At 43.7% G+C, this 16,941-nt stretch overlaps 2 protein-coding genes across 6 annotated transcripts in view; one reads left to right on the top strand and one right to left on the bottom strand.

The window, feature by feature from the left end:
- The first annotated feature begins 1,284 nt into the window (after window positions 1-1,284).
- KIAA1191 (KIAA1191 ortholog) lies at window positions 1,285-15,441 on the top strand. Of its 4 annotated transcripts, none has more exons than XM_041750082.1 (10): window positions 1,285-1,560; window positions 2,605-2,712; window positions 2,968-3,052; window positions 4,922-5,116; window positions 5,453-5,631; window positions 8,487-8,613; window positions 11,397-11,521; window positions 13,423-13,529; window positions 13,721-13,863; window positions 13,972-15,441. In XM_041750082.1, exons 5-10 carry the CDS (start codon window positions 5,482-5,484, stop codon window positions 14,178-14,180), a joined length of 861 nt encoding a protein of 286 aa, XP_041606016.1. In that variant the 5' UTR covers window positions 1,285-1,560; window positions 2,605-2,712; window positions 2,968-3,052; window positions 4,922-5,116; window positions 5,453-5,481; the 3' UTR covers window positions 14,181-15,441. The 4 variants fall into 4 exon arrangements, with proteins under 4 accessions (XP_041606016.1, XP_041606014.1, XP_041606015.1 ...); XM_041750080.1 differs by lacking the exon at window positions 4,922-5,116 and adding an exon at window positions 3,768-3,903; XM_041750079.1 differs by lacking the exon at window positions 4,922-5,116 and having other exon boundaries at window positions 1,287-1,560.
- SIMC1 (SUMO interacting motifs containing 1) overlaps window positions 15,407-16,941 on the bottom strand; it is an 81,458-nt gene continuing 79,923 nt past the window's right edge. For both annotated transcript variants that reach the window (XM_041750062.1, XM_041750063.1), the window contains one exon: window positions 15,407-16,378. In XM_041750062.1, the coding sequence (XP_041605996.1) occupies window positions 16,116-16,378 (263 nt within the window). In that variant the 3' untranslated portion in view covers window positions 15,407-16,115. The remainder of the gene's footprint in view (window positions 16,379-16,941) is intronic.

The following is a 16,941-nucleotide window of genomic DNA, read 5'->3' as shown; positions in this document are numbered from 1 at the left end:
TTTTTGTGGGAAACAGCCATTTTCTTACATGATGATGATCAACATAATGCATAGGTTCAGAAATTGTATTGTTAAAGTCAGGGATAAAGTTGTTTTACTTAGGAAATACTTTAGTTTTATTTGGTGATGAAAACAAGCTGATGCTTATTATTTATGTAATAGCACTAAGTCCTGTTTCTTCCCCCTTTACTGAACTGTGCCATGAAGTCTATCCTCTTGATGGAGGAGGGTAAGGTGTCAGCTTTGCTTCTGCAAAATGTAAAAAATTATATAGCAATGTTTTAGAAGTTCCAAATTAACACATTCAATTTTTTTTTTAAAAGATTTTATTTATTTATTTGAGAGCAAGTGAGCAAGCAAGCAAGTGATGGGGGTGGAACAGAGGGAGAGGGACAAGCAGACTCTGCCCTCACTGTGGAGCAGATAGGAGGCTCCATCACACAACCCTGAGATCATGACTTTATCCCAAAATCAGACTCGGCTGCTTAATGGACTGAGCCACCCAGATGCTGCCAAAGTAACACTTTTAACACACACAAAAATCACACTGCAATGTAATTGTGCTATTCATTCATAAGCTAACTATAGAATCCACAAAAGGCTTGAATTGGTGGCTCACTCAAGCACCATGGTAACAGCACTCAAAGTTTAAAGTTGTAGGAGCGAAGCCGCTCAGGCCAGTAGGCCTGGCAAAGAGCAAATGCAGAACCTTGCCCTGCCCTGCCCTGCAGATCCACTTCAGTCCTCAGAGCCCTCGAGATGAGCCTTGATGTCAAGCTTTGGACTTCGGGTAGAAATGGGAGTAGATTTTTTTTTCATCTTATTTTATTTCCTCAACTTTGTTGCTTCATCATATTTATTTAAAAAAAAAAAAAAGAGAAGTTTTCCTTCAGGGTATGACATTTGACCTGGCACCTCTCCAAGTGTCACGTTCCTTGGTGTAAAATGGAAATATTAGGACCACCTTACCGTGCAGAGAGTAGGGGCTCCTCGGTTGTGCTGTTCGTATGAACCCTGCCGGGCGTAGCTGTTTCTGGAGGAGGGTGCCGGTTCCCTTCACCTAAGTCAAGTGATTTCCCATCTCTCTGGGTCCCAACTTCCCCTCCGCCAAATGGCTTTGCGGACGTCACTTTTCAATGCTATCTCCATCGGACTCCTCCACAGACCAATGCACGGGCTGTGGTAAAGGGTGGCTTTTCCTCAGGGAGATGGCTGGTTCTGCGGACAGAACTGTGTCCTCCGACTCACGCTGCCGGGGAAGTCGTGGGGCCTTTCCCACCGTGGACTACAGGTCCCAGCAAGTCCTAAACGCCTCTCGGGCCAAATCTCGCGTGATGTGACGAGACCTCGGAAGGCTTTACGGAAAGGCCGCCGGCCCGCTCGGCAGCCGGAGTTCCCCGGTTAGTGCTCGAGGCCTTCGGCGTCGCCACGGGCACAGCGCCGCTCACACCATGGCTTGGGTTCCGACTGCGCCACAGCGTCTCGTGAGACGTGGGTCCTCAGAGCCTCTTTAGTGCCGCAGCTTCGGCTGTAGGCAGCCCCGCGGCAGCGGAAGAACAGGTAACTAGAGGGCCCGGGCCTGGCCCTGTTTGGGGACGCGTCCTCCTTGCATCCGAAGGGGCGCACCTCCGGCTCCTCCACCTCCACCGAGGCGCTGACTCAGGGCCTCTCGGTCCCTCTCCCTTCACCCCTACACAGGCGCAGAGCTCGGTCCGACCGCCCCTTTCCCCTCCTGCCCTGTCTTCTGTGAGGGTCTCCCAGTGGGACTTCTCTCTGATGGCCCCGCCTCGGCTTCCTCAGACTTCCTCAGACCGGCCTAGCCCGGGACCCGCACTCCTCGCTCTCACCCCCACGCCTCCGCCTTGCCTGCCCTCGGAGAACCTTTGGCTTGTCCCAGGCCCCGGCCTTAATCTCCTTTTCCTTAGTCCCACGGGTTGGGAGGGGGGTTGGGTCAGACCTGGCCTTTCAGATCCTGGTGGCTTTGTTCTGTATCCCGTGAAGGAGTTGCGTGAGCTTTGCGGGGGAGTGGAACGCGTTAAGGGAAGTGGAAGGGGATGAATGTGGGTCGGAAAGCTTCCTGGGCCCGGAGAATGGCTGAACTTTGGTTTCTTTGATGGTCTTTAATGAAGAACAAACTCGTCCTCTGAACTTAGGTAGAGGGGCAGTGTAGCAAGTTCAGAGTAACTGGGCTTTTTCAGGGCTTTGTTTTAATTCCCCTGAAAATGGAGGTGAAACTACCTGCCTTGCAGATGGGCCACTTATCTGTGACCTTAGGCAAATCACATATACACATCTCCTGATTTTTAGTTTTGTTCTTTTAAAATTGTAGGGGATAAATAATGCCTGCTTTGCAGACTTGCTGCAAGGGTTAAAACACAAGATAACGTTGTATAAAACCCTTATGAATATTAGTGTTAGCAACGGAGAATGAGTGTACCTATTATGGTAAATAGCCCTTTGCTGTTGGTTAAGTAAATCCTAATTTACTTAAAATGATGTGGGTAATCACTCTTGCAAGGTTGTTGTGAGGAATACATGAACGTAGGCGAAGGTGTTTGACAGACTCTGAAAGCTGTACCAATGCTGGTTGTTTGTTATTCTTAGAACCTCTGAAATGGATGGACTCTCCTCAAGCAGCTTTACTAATTTGCAGCCGCTGGACAATGTTCCTCATTAATACCTGTCTGTCAGCATAATCATCATTTCACTCTGGTAAGGTGACCTTTTCACTACGTATAGTGTCTGTCATACCACATGTGTTAAGATCATCCATGGATGAGACTTTTGACTTTATCCTTAAAAAAATTTTTTTTTAATCTCCTTTGTCGTGTTTGTCACCTATTGGCTCTTTTATGTGTGCTCCAACCTTGTAAACAAGCTATAAAACTGTGTGCCTGTCAGAAGAACAGCTTTAGAGCTATTCTTTGGTGTTCACTGTAAGAACATGCCCTTTGTTATTTTTATTAGGTGGCAGGGACTCAGCTCCGAATTCTATATAGAAAACATCTGGATCCCAGTCTTTCAATGGCTTCGAGACAACCAGAAGTGCCTGGTAAACTTAATTCTTTTTGATAAAGTCTTGTTCTGCCCTTAATGTTTTAAGCTAGATAGAAACCACTTTTTTTTTTCAACCATATACTAATAGTTACTTTCTGTCACCAGGCAAGTATTTAAACTTGGTATCATTTAAATTTAAATATTATTAGCCACCCAGCCAGCATATGAACCCAGACCTTAACTTGAAAGAGAACAGTCATTTCATACCTAAGGGTGTGCCAAATTTGTCACTTTCCTGTAGATACCAAATAAGAATTCAGAATAAGTTGTGTAGTTCTTGTAATATGCACCAAAACAATGATACTTATTCCCCTTTTTGGAGATGATAGGGAGTGGGCAGAATGGAGGTCTGGGCAAAAACGACACCAGCCTGATTTGAAGGCATATTAAACCTGGGCAGTTAGGAGAATGCTCACAGCAATGTTTAATGAGTCCTGGGCCTGTGTAGGGCAATACTTTCTGGGTTACTGAAATCACTTATCTCTTTAGTGGGAAGGGCCAGTGAGTTTTAATCAAATCTGAATCACTCAAATTTTGATTCTCAGTAAAGAGATAGTGCCTCTCTCAAGGTCGCTGTGAAGATTAAACATAACGTGAAAATGTGAGTTAAAAATTAGTGATGAATATATATTTGCTGCTCAATTTTTTTGTCTCTATCTGTAGGAGTATATTTCCTACTAAATTTTAGCTGACTTTATTATTATTTTTAGGAAGGCTGTTGGGATGGCTGCTGGGAGGAGTCTTTAAGATGTTTTGAAATTGCTCCCAAATTAAGTGGATTAATAGAGAGTTTCCCCCATGTCTCCTGATGTGGATCCATCTCTGGATGTCTCTTACATCATCAGTGTGCGTTTTAGTTTGTCTTTGATTGTTGTTGTGATTACCATAAACTCCCTGTAACCATCTGGGCCATAGGGTTGCACTCATAAGGGTAAAGCTTTGTAGCATGGGGAGCACGGAGTGTTGCATGGAGAGTGTGAGCACTGGCTTAGATCTGTTCTGCAGTCTCCACCTTGCTAACTGGGTGTCACTTAAGACCTATACCTAAGTTTCCTGAGCTGGAAAATGGGAAGAATATCTGCTTAATGAGGATTAGGTAAGATGAGGGATGTAGTTGCCCAGCAAGGAAGGGTATTTGGTAATCATTATTTGCTTATGTGTTTGTTTTAATTGGGAGAATACACATACCATAAAATTCCTATTTAAAGTGAACAATGTCGTGGTGTTTAGTATATTCACATGGTTGTACGACTGTCACCACCATCTATTTCCAGAATATTGCATCACCCTGAAAAGAAAAACTTGTACCCATTAGCAATGACTCCTCATCTGTTCCATCCCAGTCCCTGGCAACCACTAATTCTTTATTTATATGGATTTGTTAGTAATTATTATTAATAGTAATAAAAATGACAACTGCTTGTTCTCCTTTGCTGTTTAAATGAAGTGTTTTTGCCTGATTGGGACTTAATGCCATTGAAGTTTATGTCTTAGAGAGTGATGGTATAATTTTAAGAAGGAAAATGTCATGTTGAAGGCAGGATCTGGACATTGGTTCTGCTGTGAAAGGATTAGGCAGACAAGCAAAATGAACTTTGCTCTCTGGTCTGGCAGAACTGAGAGTGCCCTTGAAATAGGGTGCCTGCGTCACCGTGGGACATCCTGCCAGTCAGTTCCAGTGAACAGAAATGGCAGCATCAGCTGGCAGTGTCTTATGAGAGTGATTGTCCCTCACAGTTTCTCTGATGGAAATTGGCTCTGCTGTCTAAGTCATACAGAGTACTTGAAACTAGAGGTGACACTGGATAGCAAATTGTTTTATTAAATATTTCTTGTAACATCACTCTTGTTTTTTTTTTGGTAGAGCAGGAAGGGATGTCAGAAGATCTGCAGTTGAGCCCCAGCTGGCTACTTTGTGTATGAGCTTTGGCAAATCACTTTACCACTAGGCCTTAGTTTTCCTTATCTATAAACTGGGAGCAAGAACTTCCTATCTTCAGTCCTGCATGAATTGAGAGCCTTGGCATTGCTGTGCGGTGGCTTCTGTGGCATAAAGAATGTAAGCTTTGAAATCATAGGTTAGGATTTTGATTCCAAACTGTACTTTGAAGTTGTATGACCTTGCTTAGGTAAATTTAAGTTGAACTTTGTTTTTTCTACTCCATAAAAGTGGATTAGGGCTTCTGAATGGGTAAAGTGGAGAATTCAAAGTGTCAGGCAATAAAGAAAGGACTTTAGTCCTGTTACCTTTCCTTGAATGGATTAGCTATCCAGAACAACCTATTGCTCTGTCACAGAAGAAGAGTGTTTCAGAGCTTTCCTGCCTAGAATTGAATTTAGAGATACTAGCATGTTCAGTTGCCAAACCCATCCTGACAGGTATCTCTCTTCTTAGCTCTTGAGCCTAGTGGGCCTCTAGGCAAGATGTCCCTGCCTATTGGGATGTACCGCCGGGCCTTCAGCTATGATGATGCCCTCGAGGACCCTACACCCATGACTCCTCCTCCATCGGACATGGGCAGCATCCCCTGGAAGCCAGTGATTCCAGAACGCAAGTATCAGCACCTTGCCAAGGTATCTGATTCTACTGACTGCTTCTGGCAAGCCCAACCTCTTCGTTTTTCTTCCTCTGCTCCAGAAGCCTTCCATGGCTCCTGACACCCATAGAATTGGGCAATTACCAATCCCTGTGTGTTTTTAGTGCCTCAGCTGGAGTTGGTGGGCCTTTTTATTCTTGTGAATTCAAACTAGAATGGCCATGTCTTTTCCTACCTGAGACTCTTCTGTGTCATCCCCCCTGTCCCATGATCCAACCATGCAAATTATTTAAGATTTCTTCAGTGGGTATCTTATGCCTCCAAGTCTTTGTGTCACATTGCTCATTGCCTGGGATGTTTACAGTCCCCATCCTGTTCTCCCTCCCCTGTTTCCATTCCCACTGCCTGATAAATGGTATCCTTTAAGTCTTAGCTCAGACATCTCTTCTGTGAGGATTTCCCTCCTGTCCCAATACCTCTCCCTTTGAGCTCTCCCCTGTACCACGGACCCCTGTCATAATCCCTACATTATTTTATCACCTCCCATTAGCTTTTTGAGGTCAGGGGCCATGTCTAATTTTGTATCCTCATCTGCAGTATCTAGCAGAGGACCTGGCATAAAGTAGGTTCCAAGAAAATGTTCATTGAATGATTAAGGGAAACATTGGCTCTTTTATGAACACATGCTGTGCTTTTCCTCATGCTGTTCCTCCTGCCTCAGATGGCTCTTCCATTGCCATCCTCCATAAAAGATGCCTCCTTCCTAAGGTCCCCCCACACACACACCCGTTCCTCATTGCACCTTGATCTGCTCTCCAGCCCTTTTGTGCAGTTTGATTCTCACATGCTTGTAGCAGACATGTGTCCTGACTGCAGGGCCTGCGTCTCTCTCACTTCTGACTCCAGTCACCAAGAATGCAAGAAAGTTGGCACTGTTTGTTGCCCAAATCAGCTAGGCCTGCCAAGTTCTGGTGAGGCCATTTAATCTGCAGCTAGTTTCACTGAACTTTGAACCGGTGACAGCTCAGGGCATGGCAGAAAGTGCACAGTAAGCAGCTGCTTAAGCTGACTTAGATGTGAATCCCTTAAGGGTCTGTGTACTAGCAATGACTTTGAGGACACAGCTTTACGCCTCAGTTACAGTATCTCCCACCTGAGAGATGAAAATACTTTAGATCATGGAGGTGTTAAGTGGGGATAACAAAAGAGGATTAAAAGGCTTGACACATTGGGTGTCAGTAGTGTGACTCCTGGCTCCTTGATTAACTTTCACTTGGTAGAGCTATATTTAATCCTTCCTTTCTAGTGAACCCCCTTGGCCTTCCCCACAAAGCTCTCAAAATAGGGAGCTTCTTTCTATGAAAGCATCCCCTACAGCTCTGGGAGGAATTCCTTGGGTCAGTTATCTATGGAAATCTGACCTAGTCATTTGTTAAAGAGAAAATATTTAGTGTAGAAAGTACAGGCAGTGCTAGGGGAAAAAGGCTCAGCAGCCTGACTGCGAGGCTGGAGCAGCTGACTCCGGGGACAAGGGCAGAAAACAAGCATGGCTTCTTCTTCTTCTTCTTCTTTTTTTTTTTTTTTAAGATTTTATTTATTGCTTTAAATAAATAGAGCCTTTGGGAGTGTGCACAAATGAGGGGAGGGGCAGAGGAAGAGCATCTTTCAAACAGACTCCTTGCTGATGGCCCAACTTGGGCTTTGATCACATGCCCTTGAATCATATGACCTGAGCCTGAACTAAGAGTCGGATGCTTAAATGACTCAGCCACCAGGTGCCCCCAGCATGGCTTCTGGTAGTGCTTTGAAGGGGCACACCCTTTTCATCCTAAAGGCTGCTGCTTACTCGTAACACTGGGCAAGGGGTGGGCTTTGTTTTCTGGCAAGCCCCAGCTGGAATGGTTGACAGCTTGGAACAACTGCCGTCTCATAGGAAGGCTTGGCTTGACTCCTTACACGCATTCTCTCATGTGTCCCGACTCTCTGGGTCCAGACCGTCAACTGCGCTCCAAGTAAGGAAGCAGAGGCCCCTCTTGAGTCAGGTTATAGCTAAAAGATGCAGATCTTATTTTGTAACAAGGATGCAGCCTTTCAGTACTTTCTTCTGCTCTCCTTCTGTTGGACCATCTTTCTCCTCAGTTTCTTTGGAGAAGCAGAGAACAGAATAAACACAGTTTTCTTCTCCCCGCTCCACCGAAGCATAGTTTCTGGTGTTTAGATTACAGAAGGCGCTATGTCTCAGCCCTCTCATGTGAAAGATGAGGAGCTACTTAGATTTTTTTTTTTTTTTTTTTTTTGGTTTGTCTTGAAAGACTATTACTTGAACTTTTAGAGCAGCAGGCATCAAAGTATGGTCTTGGGTACTAGCAACATTAGCATCATCTGGGACTTTATTAGAAACATGAATTCTTGAGCACACTCCACCCCTACCCTTCATCAGCTCTGGGGTGGGCCCAACAATCTGTTTAACAAGTCCTCCCATGGGATTCTGATGCTCAGCAAAGTTTGAGAACTACTTAGCAAATGCAGTGATTAAGCAAAAGCCGGCATAATGCCTGATACCTGGTTGGGCTTAGTAATAAGAGTTTCTTCTACTTTCTTAAGGACACAGTAGCATAGGATAGTGGACAGACAGAGGCTGGGCAGGTAGTAGACCTCACAGCTTCAAATTCTTGCTTTCCCACTTGTACAAATTCATATTGTGCATATAACGTCTTTGTATGTTGTCACTATGGATAATAGCTATGTCACTGGGCGGAGACAGCCAGCCCCCTCCTTCGGATCGTTACGTATCAAATGAAAGATATTTTAGCAACTTCTTCCCCCAAAGAGTAAATTTTGGCATGTGACCCCTCTGCCCTGCTCAAGCGCCTCCTTACCTCTTTTGAACAGGCGGAGGAAGGAGAGACCAGTGTCTCCTCCCCTGCCATGACCATGTCATCGGCCACTGACAGTGTGGACAAGGCCCCTGTGGTGAAGGCTAAAGCTACCCATGTCATCATGAATTCTCTGATCACAAGTAAGCACTTTTCCTCCTCAGAATAGAATAAAGTAAGGGTGGGAAAAGTTTGGGCTTCCTGTAAGCTAGCTGTGGGGGATTCTGCAAACTCCTGTGCCTTAGCAGGCCATGTCCTGACTGTGCTGGCACTTGTCAGCTTGGTTGATGATGCACTGGTGTTGAAGATCCACTTACTTGGAAGATTTGCCAAATATTAAGTATCTCAGTTGATTTAGGTACACTCCTGTTGCTTTGTTGATACAATCTTATTTTCCCACATCATCAGTGTGGCATTGAACAGGTGACTTAACTCTCAAGACAGTTTCCATCTCCATGAAATGAGAAATCTGGCTGGCAGGCTGAGGGGAGGTTTAGGTGGCCCCAGTGCTTGGTGGCTTGGAGCTGCTGCTGTGACTGTCTCAGGCTCTCCTGGAGAAGGTGACACATATACCAAGGCATCTCCCACCTGCCCTGCACTACTACTACTTTTTTTTTTTAATTGTAATGCTCAAAGTTGTTTCTTCTCCTGGACCTGAGGCAAGTTTGGTGCCTCAAGCATTTTTAGCCTTTTTTTTTTTTTTTTTTTTAAAGATTTTATTTACTTATTTATTCATGAGAGACACACACAGAGAGAGAGAGAGGCAGAGACACAAGCAGAGGGAGAAGCAGGCTCCATGCAGGTAGCCTGACGTGGGACTTGATCCCGGGTCTCCAGGATTGCGCCCTGGGCTGAAGGTGGTGCTAAACTGCTGAGCCACCCAGGCTGCCCCATTTTTAGCCTTAAGAGTGTGTGGTATGTGGCTCTAATGAGACCAGAAATGAGAGCTTGCTTTTTTTATTTTTTAACTTTTAAAACCTTGTAACAAGTTAACTAAACTTGTTGGTTCTGGAGGGCCCTTATAGATGCTGTGGGAAGTTATCATCTATTAGAGGCACAGCTCTGCTTGTCAGCGGTAGCTCTGCAGAGCACATAGAAGTTTTCCTTGGTTGGCTCAGTTTTGAAGTCGGGAGCTCTTGTTTATTGGCTCCAGGAGGGCATCAGCTTGTCTTGGGCAATTCCTGGAGAATTCACCTAAAAACCACAAGTCCAAACTCTTACTTGGACTCTTTTTATTCATACATAAAGGCATTGTTTGAATCAGCAGCTGCTAGCTTGGGAATGTATTTTGCCAGCTTGGGAATGTATCGTGGCAGTGTTAGAGAGCTTAGTCATTGTTCACAGTCATAGCACAGTATTAACTTCTTCATTGAAAATACTGTTCATCAGCAGTACAGAATGCTGTAATAGCCCAGTGTGCTACTGTCACTCAGGTACTTGTCTGGTCACTTCCACTTTGATGTATATCTTTATATAATCACAGGTGTAGTAGACATGCCATTCTGTTTTTCTCAACTAATACTACCATGAACTTGGATGTTGCTCTAGTCTTAAAGAACCAATCACTGCATTTAAAATCCAGGTATTCGTGTACTATAATTCATTAAATTCTTTCCTGCTTTTTAAATTTTCAGGTGGCTACCTAGTAATACTGGAAAACATCTTTACGTGCTTTTTTTTTTTTTTTTGAGATTTATTTATTTATTCATGAGAAACACACCAAGAAAGAGGCAGAGACCTAGGCAGAGGGAGAAGCAGGCTCCATGCAGGGGGCCTGATGTGGGGACTCGATCCTGGATCCCAGGATCACGCCCTGAGCCAAAGGCAGATGCTCAACTGCTGAGCCACCCAGACGCGTCCCTACATGTTTTTTTCTTTGCTTCTGTTTCTTTTTTTTTCTTTCTCTCTCTCTCTCTCTTTTTTTTTTTTGCTTCTGTTTCTAATGACAATGAAATAGTTCCTCAGAAGGGGATGACTAAGTCATGACGACATCTGGTGTCCAGGCTTTTGGTCCACAGCTGCCGCATTCCTGCATGAAGGGGTGCATTATGTAGTGTGGGTGCAGATTAAGCAAACATATAGCTGTCAGTCAGTCCACAGCATGACTGACTTACTGATGTCCGGTCATACTGCCCTAACCTTGAGTTAGGCCTGTCTGTCATGCTAGGTGCGGTGATGGCAGATCTTATACACGAGAAACGTGGGATTGGTAGACCTTGTCTAGTTCACTGCATGTGCTTTGTGGTTTGGATCTAATTGGTACCTCGGTGCCATCCAGCCTAGATGTGACCCATTTCTCTCTGGCAGAAGTCTTTGTGGAGAATGAGTGTGGTGAATCGGGCTGAGGAAACTTTACACGTGGAGAACTTGCACTGTTTCTGAATGTCAGCTGCCTTCTCCATGTTGTATTTTTTTTAATTTTAATTTTAATTTTAATTTTTTATTTATTTTTAGATTTTATTTACTTATGATAGACATAGATAGGCAGAGACAGGCAGAGGGAGAGACAGGCTCCATGCCGGGAGCCCGATGTGGGACTCGATCCCAGGGCTCTAGAATCCCGCCCTGGGCCAAAGACAGGCGCTAAACTCCTGAGCCACCCAGGGATCCCCCTCCATGTTGTATTTCTAAATACAAAGAAAATGTCAGGGTACAAACAAAAGGAAGGGAAGGAGTGTTTCCCTGGAGGATATTTGTTGCTTTAGGAGTAACCTGTTCTGAGCTTGGTGTGAGGGAAGCTTCCTAGTTAGAGAACTTTTATACAAGGTTCAGCATTATTGCTGTGATGCTTGTCTGGGGGATCCCTCTTCCTCAGATAGTCAGTGTGGTCTTTTGCTTCTGTAGAGAACCATGAATGTCTGTGTTGAACTCCCTGTTTGTGGTAGGAGAGGGGAATGGGCATGACTATCATCTCCTCTGTTCCCAGAACAGACCCAGGAGAGCATTCAGCGTTTTGAGCAGCAGGCAGGGCTGAGAGATGCTGGCTACACACCACACAAGGGCCTTACCACTGAGGAGACCAAGTACCTTCGAGTGGCAGAAGCGCTCCACGTAAGCTTGTTTCTTAGGAACTTTAAAAAAGCCCTCCTCATTCATAACTTAAGACATGCTGTGGCTTAGAAGTTACTGGCTCATTTAGGTGAGGATTGTGGAGAGCAACGGAAAGATTTAGGTGAGCAGTTCAGAACTGGTTTAGTCCCACCATGGTGGCGCTTTCTTGAAAGCTCCAGAGCTCTTAGCCTGGTGGTTTCTGCGTATTCATCCACAAAGTTGGGGGTATCTGCCTTATGTCCTTATGGTTAGGAGGAGCAGCTGAGACCCTGAGCTTACACATGTGATGTTTGTGAGCACATTACAAACAATGAAGTGGGTACTTTGTGTACCAGAGTGACCATCTTTGAGGGAGAGAGGAGAATCGGGCAGTCTTAACAAGTAATACTTTAGTGGGGAAGGAATATCACGTTCTATGTTTAATTTTAACAATATTAAAATCAAATGTAGAATTGACATGTTTCTGCCTTTCCATTTCCAAAATTGGGATGAGTGAAGAATAATTTTTGATAAAGCTTTTTAAAAGATTTTATTTATTCATTCATGAGAGACTCAGAGGCAGAGACATAGGCAGAGGGAGAAGCAGGCTCCATGCTGATGCGGGAGCCTGATGGGGAACTCAGTCCTGGGACTCCAGGATCATACCCTGGGCTGAAGGCAGGCGCTTAACCACTGAGCCACCCAGGGATCCCCAATTTTTTATAAGGTTAATGATGACTCAACAGTTGTATGAATGACATAGTTTCAAGGGATTTCTGTAGGAATGGCAATTGGTACTTAATAGTGCCCTATGACCTACGAGACACTTGGTTTACTTAATCTTTATGTTAATCCTTGGAGGGCAGCCCAGGTGGTATATAGTATATAGAAGGATGTATCATAATACAGATCTGGTGGCTTGTGGGCAAGGATATAAGCCATTGTGGACTGTTTGCTTTTACAATGAGCATCCCAGATGATTCTTTGCATCCTAAGTTTAAAAAAGCACTGCTGTAGGGGATTGGGTTGGGGTTGGTGGCCAGTTTAAGCTCTCAGACAAGACATATACTTCCAGAGAGAGGCACTGTCTTTGATAACTTCCAGGATGGGTGTGAGTTGAATTCTGCAAGTGAGCAGTACTCTGTATAATGGTAGAGTTGACTTTGGGCCATTTTCTGCATCTCAGCCACATAAGTAGAACATGAGGATGGCTGAAGTCCCAGTTTACATAAATTGATATGTTGAGTATTTGAGAACATGCACATTTGTTTGAAATGTAGCTTGGGCTTACTAGACATGGAGCACACAGACAGTGGAAGGGCCTTGATCTAGAAGAACTGAGAAGGAGATTTGTCTCTCCTCTCCTAGACAGCTAGTCTGTATGTTAGAGGTGTATTTACAGTGCCCAGGGAACCCAGAGTGACTGGCTATGGGAGGAAAAGGGCGGAAAGGGGACAGGCTCAACAGAGAAAGCATTTAGCTGGAGAGGAATAGCAATGCCTGAGTCTTAGCCTTGAGACACCAGGAAGCGCTAGGCTTGTATCTGGCAGGAGAAGCAGCTTGAGAGTTGGAGGCCCTACCTGAAAGGCCAGGAAGGCCAACAGCTTGAGTTCTGGTTCTTCCACTTATGGCTGGCTGGGCAAGTGTGGAATAGACATCTCCGAAAGTAAAAACTAATGTGATATTTAGTACAGAGCTATTTGAGATATGTGGTAGAAGGAACAGATTTTCTTAAAGATAGAATTTTGTCTAATATGGCAAAATCAAAGGAATATCTGTTCTGTAATCCAAAATTATTCTACCTACTAATGGTTATCCTTTTGCCTGAAGTTAAAGTGGGAACCAAGTTTTTACACCCTACCTAGCTGTTTGATATTAGCTCTCATTTTTGAAAAGTTTCTCTTCTTAACCCATCTGAACAGAAACTAAAGCTACAGAGTGGAGAGATAACAAGAGAAGAGAAGCAGCCAGCTTCAGCCCAGTCTACCCCAAGCAGCAGCCCCCACTCCTCCCCTAAGCAGAAGTCCAGGTGAGCCCTTCCTGTGAGCCTCTCGAGCTGCAGTGTGCTTCTAGAAAAGCGAGGGCTGCATACAAAATTGGAATTTAAGCCTGTGGTTTCAGGGAGCAGGGGAAGTTGACAGTTCCTAGTCTCTTGGCATGAGATGCTTCTAGAGGTGTAGGAAGGGGATATAAGGGTACGCTTTGTTCTTTCTCTTTCAGAGGCTGGTTTGCTTCTGGTTCTTCCACAGCCTTACCTGGCCCAAATCCTAGCACCATGGATTCTGCAAGTGGAGACAAGGACAGAAACTTGGCGGATAAATGGAGCCTCTTTGGACCAAGATCTCTTCAGAAGTCTGATTCAGGTTAAGCCAACTCCTTCAAGAAAAACCCATGTGGATGGCATTTTACCATGTATACTGGGGGCTGCCTACTAATTTTGAAATAATTTGCTTTTTGGTTTGCTTCTGTAGGAGGTTTTGCCACCCAGAGTTACAGAGGAGCCCAGAAGCCTTCTCCAATGGAATTGATCCGTGTCCAGGCCACCCGAATGGCTGAAGATCCGGCAACCTTCAAGCCGCCCAAGATGGACATTCCAGTGATGGAAGGGAAGAAACCACCATCACGGACCCATAATCTCAAACCTCGTGACTTAAATGTGCTCACACCCACTGGCTTCTAGAGCTCTTTGTATTCCAGGGACTCTGGATAGAGGGTATCTTGTACCCAACTCCCCTTTTACCGTGGCTTCGACATAGGAAAGTTATTTTTGTTTTTAAAACCTCTTAAACTGAGGCTGGAGCTAGAGATATGATTGGCTTTTGAGAAATGTTAATGCAAAGCTTGTCCTTGTTAGAAGAAGCCATTTTGTGTGGTTTAAAGTTAAATAATCCCAGCAGTGATGTATGGGGGATCTCATACCCATTTTTGTATCATTTAACCTTAGACAAGAACTTTGATCATTGCTTACTAGGTAAACAATGTGTTGTTCCAGAACTGAGGCTTCTTGATTTCTTTACCACTGTAAACATGTGCATGGACAAATCATGGAACACAGGTGTTCCCAAACTAGTTGAGACTTTGGCCCTCTTGATTGTACACTTCTGTGTGCTCCAGCCTTGTCAGTTGGGGGACCTCACATCTATTTGAGATCTGGGTACAGTTAACAGCCAGACTTGGCAGGGACCCCCCCTTCCTGTGCTGAACCAGGGCTGTCCTTGTGTTTTGGTAGGCCTTACAGATCACTTCATCCTGTAGCCACTTCTTACCAGAGCACCTCTTTGGCTAGCACTGTTGGAGGGATGCTTCTCTTTTATGTGTCACAGAACAAACACTAGTCTTGCATATCCTTTTTTGCACTTTTAAAATTAGATTAATTTAACTCCAGTTTGGTTGAAAACTTCCTAAGGGAGAAAATTCAGTGTACTGGTTTCCTATAGATAAGTGGATGTCAAACTTTAAAGTACAGAAAAGGTGGTACCTACATTTAGATGATAGTCTTGAGGTTCATGTGAAACTAGTGTCACCCTATTTTGATTTTTTTGTTTGTTTTCTATTTGGATTTTCTTGTCCAGGCCAAGCATAAAACCTTTTTTTCTGGGAGGTGGAAGAATTTAAAATTCTTCTATATGAAATCATTGTCCCCTGGAAAGAGCTGCATACTTTTATAAATATATAAGTTACTAAGGAAAGGAACTAAGGAAGCCACTTTTTAATTTCTTCTCTCACCATGTATATGGTCAGTTACTGTCTTAAACACTGGCTTAAATTCCCACTGTTTTTTTGTTCTGGATAATATCGTGTCTACATGGGAGCCGAGCTGACCTTTCATTGGGAAGCCCTGGAGTCTAAAATGATCAGAATAATTAATTTATTTGTGTCTTCTGTTATGCTTGTATCTCTTATTTGTTTTGACAATAAACTTCTTAAACTGCTTTCTCAAATGTGGATAGCTTTTTTTTGGGGGGGGGGGTCTTTTTAAGAGTTCTTACATTTTGCCTACTTAGAGTCATAGAAACTAAGCATGGTAAACTTGGCATTTTGAAAAACCATTGCCTTTTTATTGTATCCTTTTAACATCAAATTATTTGTAACACACTCCATTCCTTTGTTTCTATCCCCCACCCCCATTACGTTAGATCTTAACAGACTGGCCACAAAGTCAAATTCATAGGCAATAGAACAGCTCTACTATAGGATGTTTGTGTTCCATCAGGGAGAAATGAGTCTTTCTTTTCCGAAACAGGTTGTTGGTACCTTGAATGACATACACTGATGTCCAGAATTTGTTCAGCAGAGGGCTTCTTGTTTCACATGTTGAATGGAAATGTTAAACATATAATGCATATAGTAATACCTGTTTCCAAAAAAGTATAGATAAATAATTTATTAAAAAATATATACACCTTGTATATTTAAGCCATATTAGAGAACAGGCTAGGATAGAATATCAAAAAAAGGTATTTACTAAAGCGTTAGAAAGTCATTATAACCTACAGATAAATAAGATAGGTTTGGTCCTGTAAGATTTTTAACTACTTCAGCTACTTTTAGAACTTGCAAGTAGTCGGAGATAGAATTCAAGAGGTATTCTTGGTGTTCAGTGCTTAGCAGGGCCTCAGGGGCTGCTCCAGTTCTTGGGCGAAGGCTCTGCATCAGGGTTCAAGTCAGCCGCGTAGAAGAGCAGGAGCTTCAGCAAGTGCACTTTGTCTTGGAGCTGGGGTGCAAGTGGCTCCCCCAGTATCTGGGTCAGGCGGCTGCGGAAGGCCTCAATCTGCCTCTCCACGTCCACCGCTGTGATGTCATCCCCTTGCTGGGGCTTGGGCTTAATCCTTTTGATGATTAAGTCTTTTCGATCAATCACTGAACTCCGTAAGTGCTCTGCAAGAGGAAAAAGTCAGTTGAACTCTTCTGAACTGCTTTTTTTTTTTTCCTTTATGACTTAAGTAGAAGTCCAATTTTAGTAGGCAGGGTCTGGGCAAAGACTTGACTGGTGGCTACTGGAGTACAAGCCAAAGGCCATTTAAGTATCTGTGGTCACTCCATTTCTCAAAAGTCCTTTGTTCTTGGCTTTCTGGTCCTCAAGTTTTGCATACTAAAATTGTACAGATTATCATTGTCTTAGTTTTTCATCTTTGTGGATTTAAATAATGACCCTAGATTAAACAATGCAACTATACTTCAAGTTGATATAACCACTTGAAAAACATTCATGTGATTTTTTAGTATCTTCAGGGAGATTGATTCTAAGTATAAAAAGAATTGCAAAGAAATATTGAATTAGTTTCTTAGCCTGCTGTAGTGTTGGTCTGCTGTAATAATTGTTTAAAAGAAACAGTTTTGTATATGTTGTATGATAGATCAAATAAATAGATTCATGTTCAAAATAAGGGTATATATATATATTTTTTCCAGACAGCAGGTAATATTTTATTGGGCCTTGA

This window comes from Vulpes lagopus, chromosome 3 (genome assembly GCF_018345385.1).
Source record: "Vulpes lagopus strain Blue_001 chromosome 3, ASM1834538v1, whole genome shotgun sequence".
In the NCBI taxonomy this organism is placed as follows: domain Eukaryota; kingdom Metazoa; phylum Chordata; class Mammalia; order Carnivora; family Canidae; genus Vulpes; species Vulpes lagopus.
Note: the sequence above shows the minus strand (reverse complement) of the source record. Positions and strands in the feature narration are given on the sequence as shown.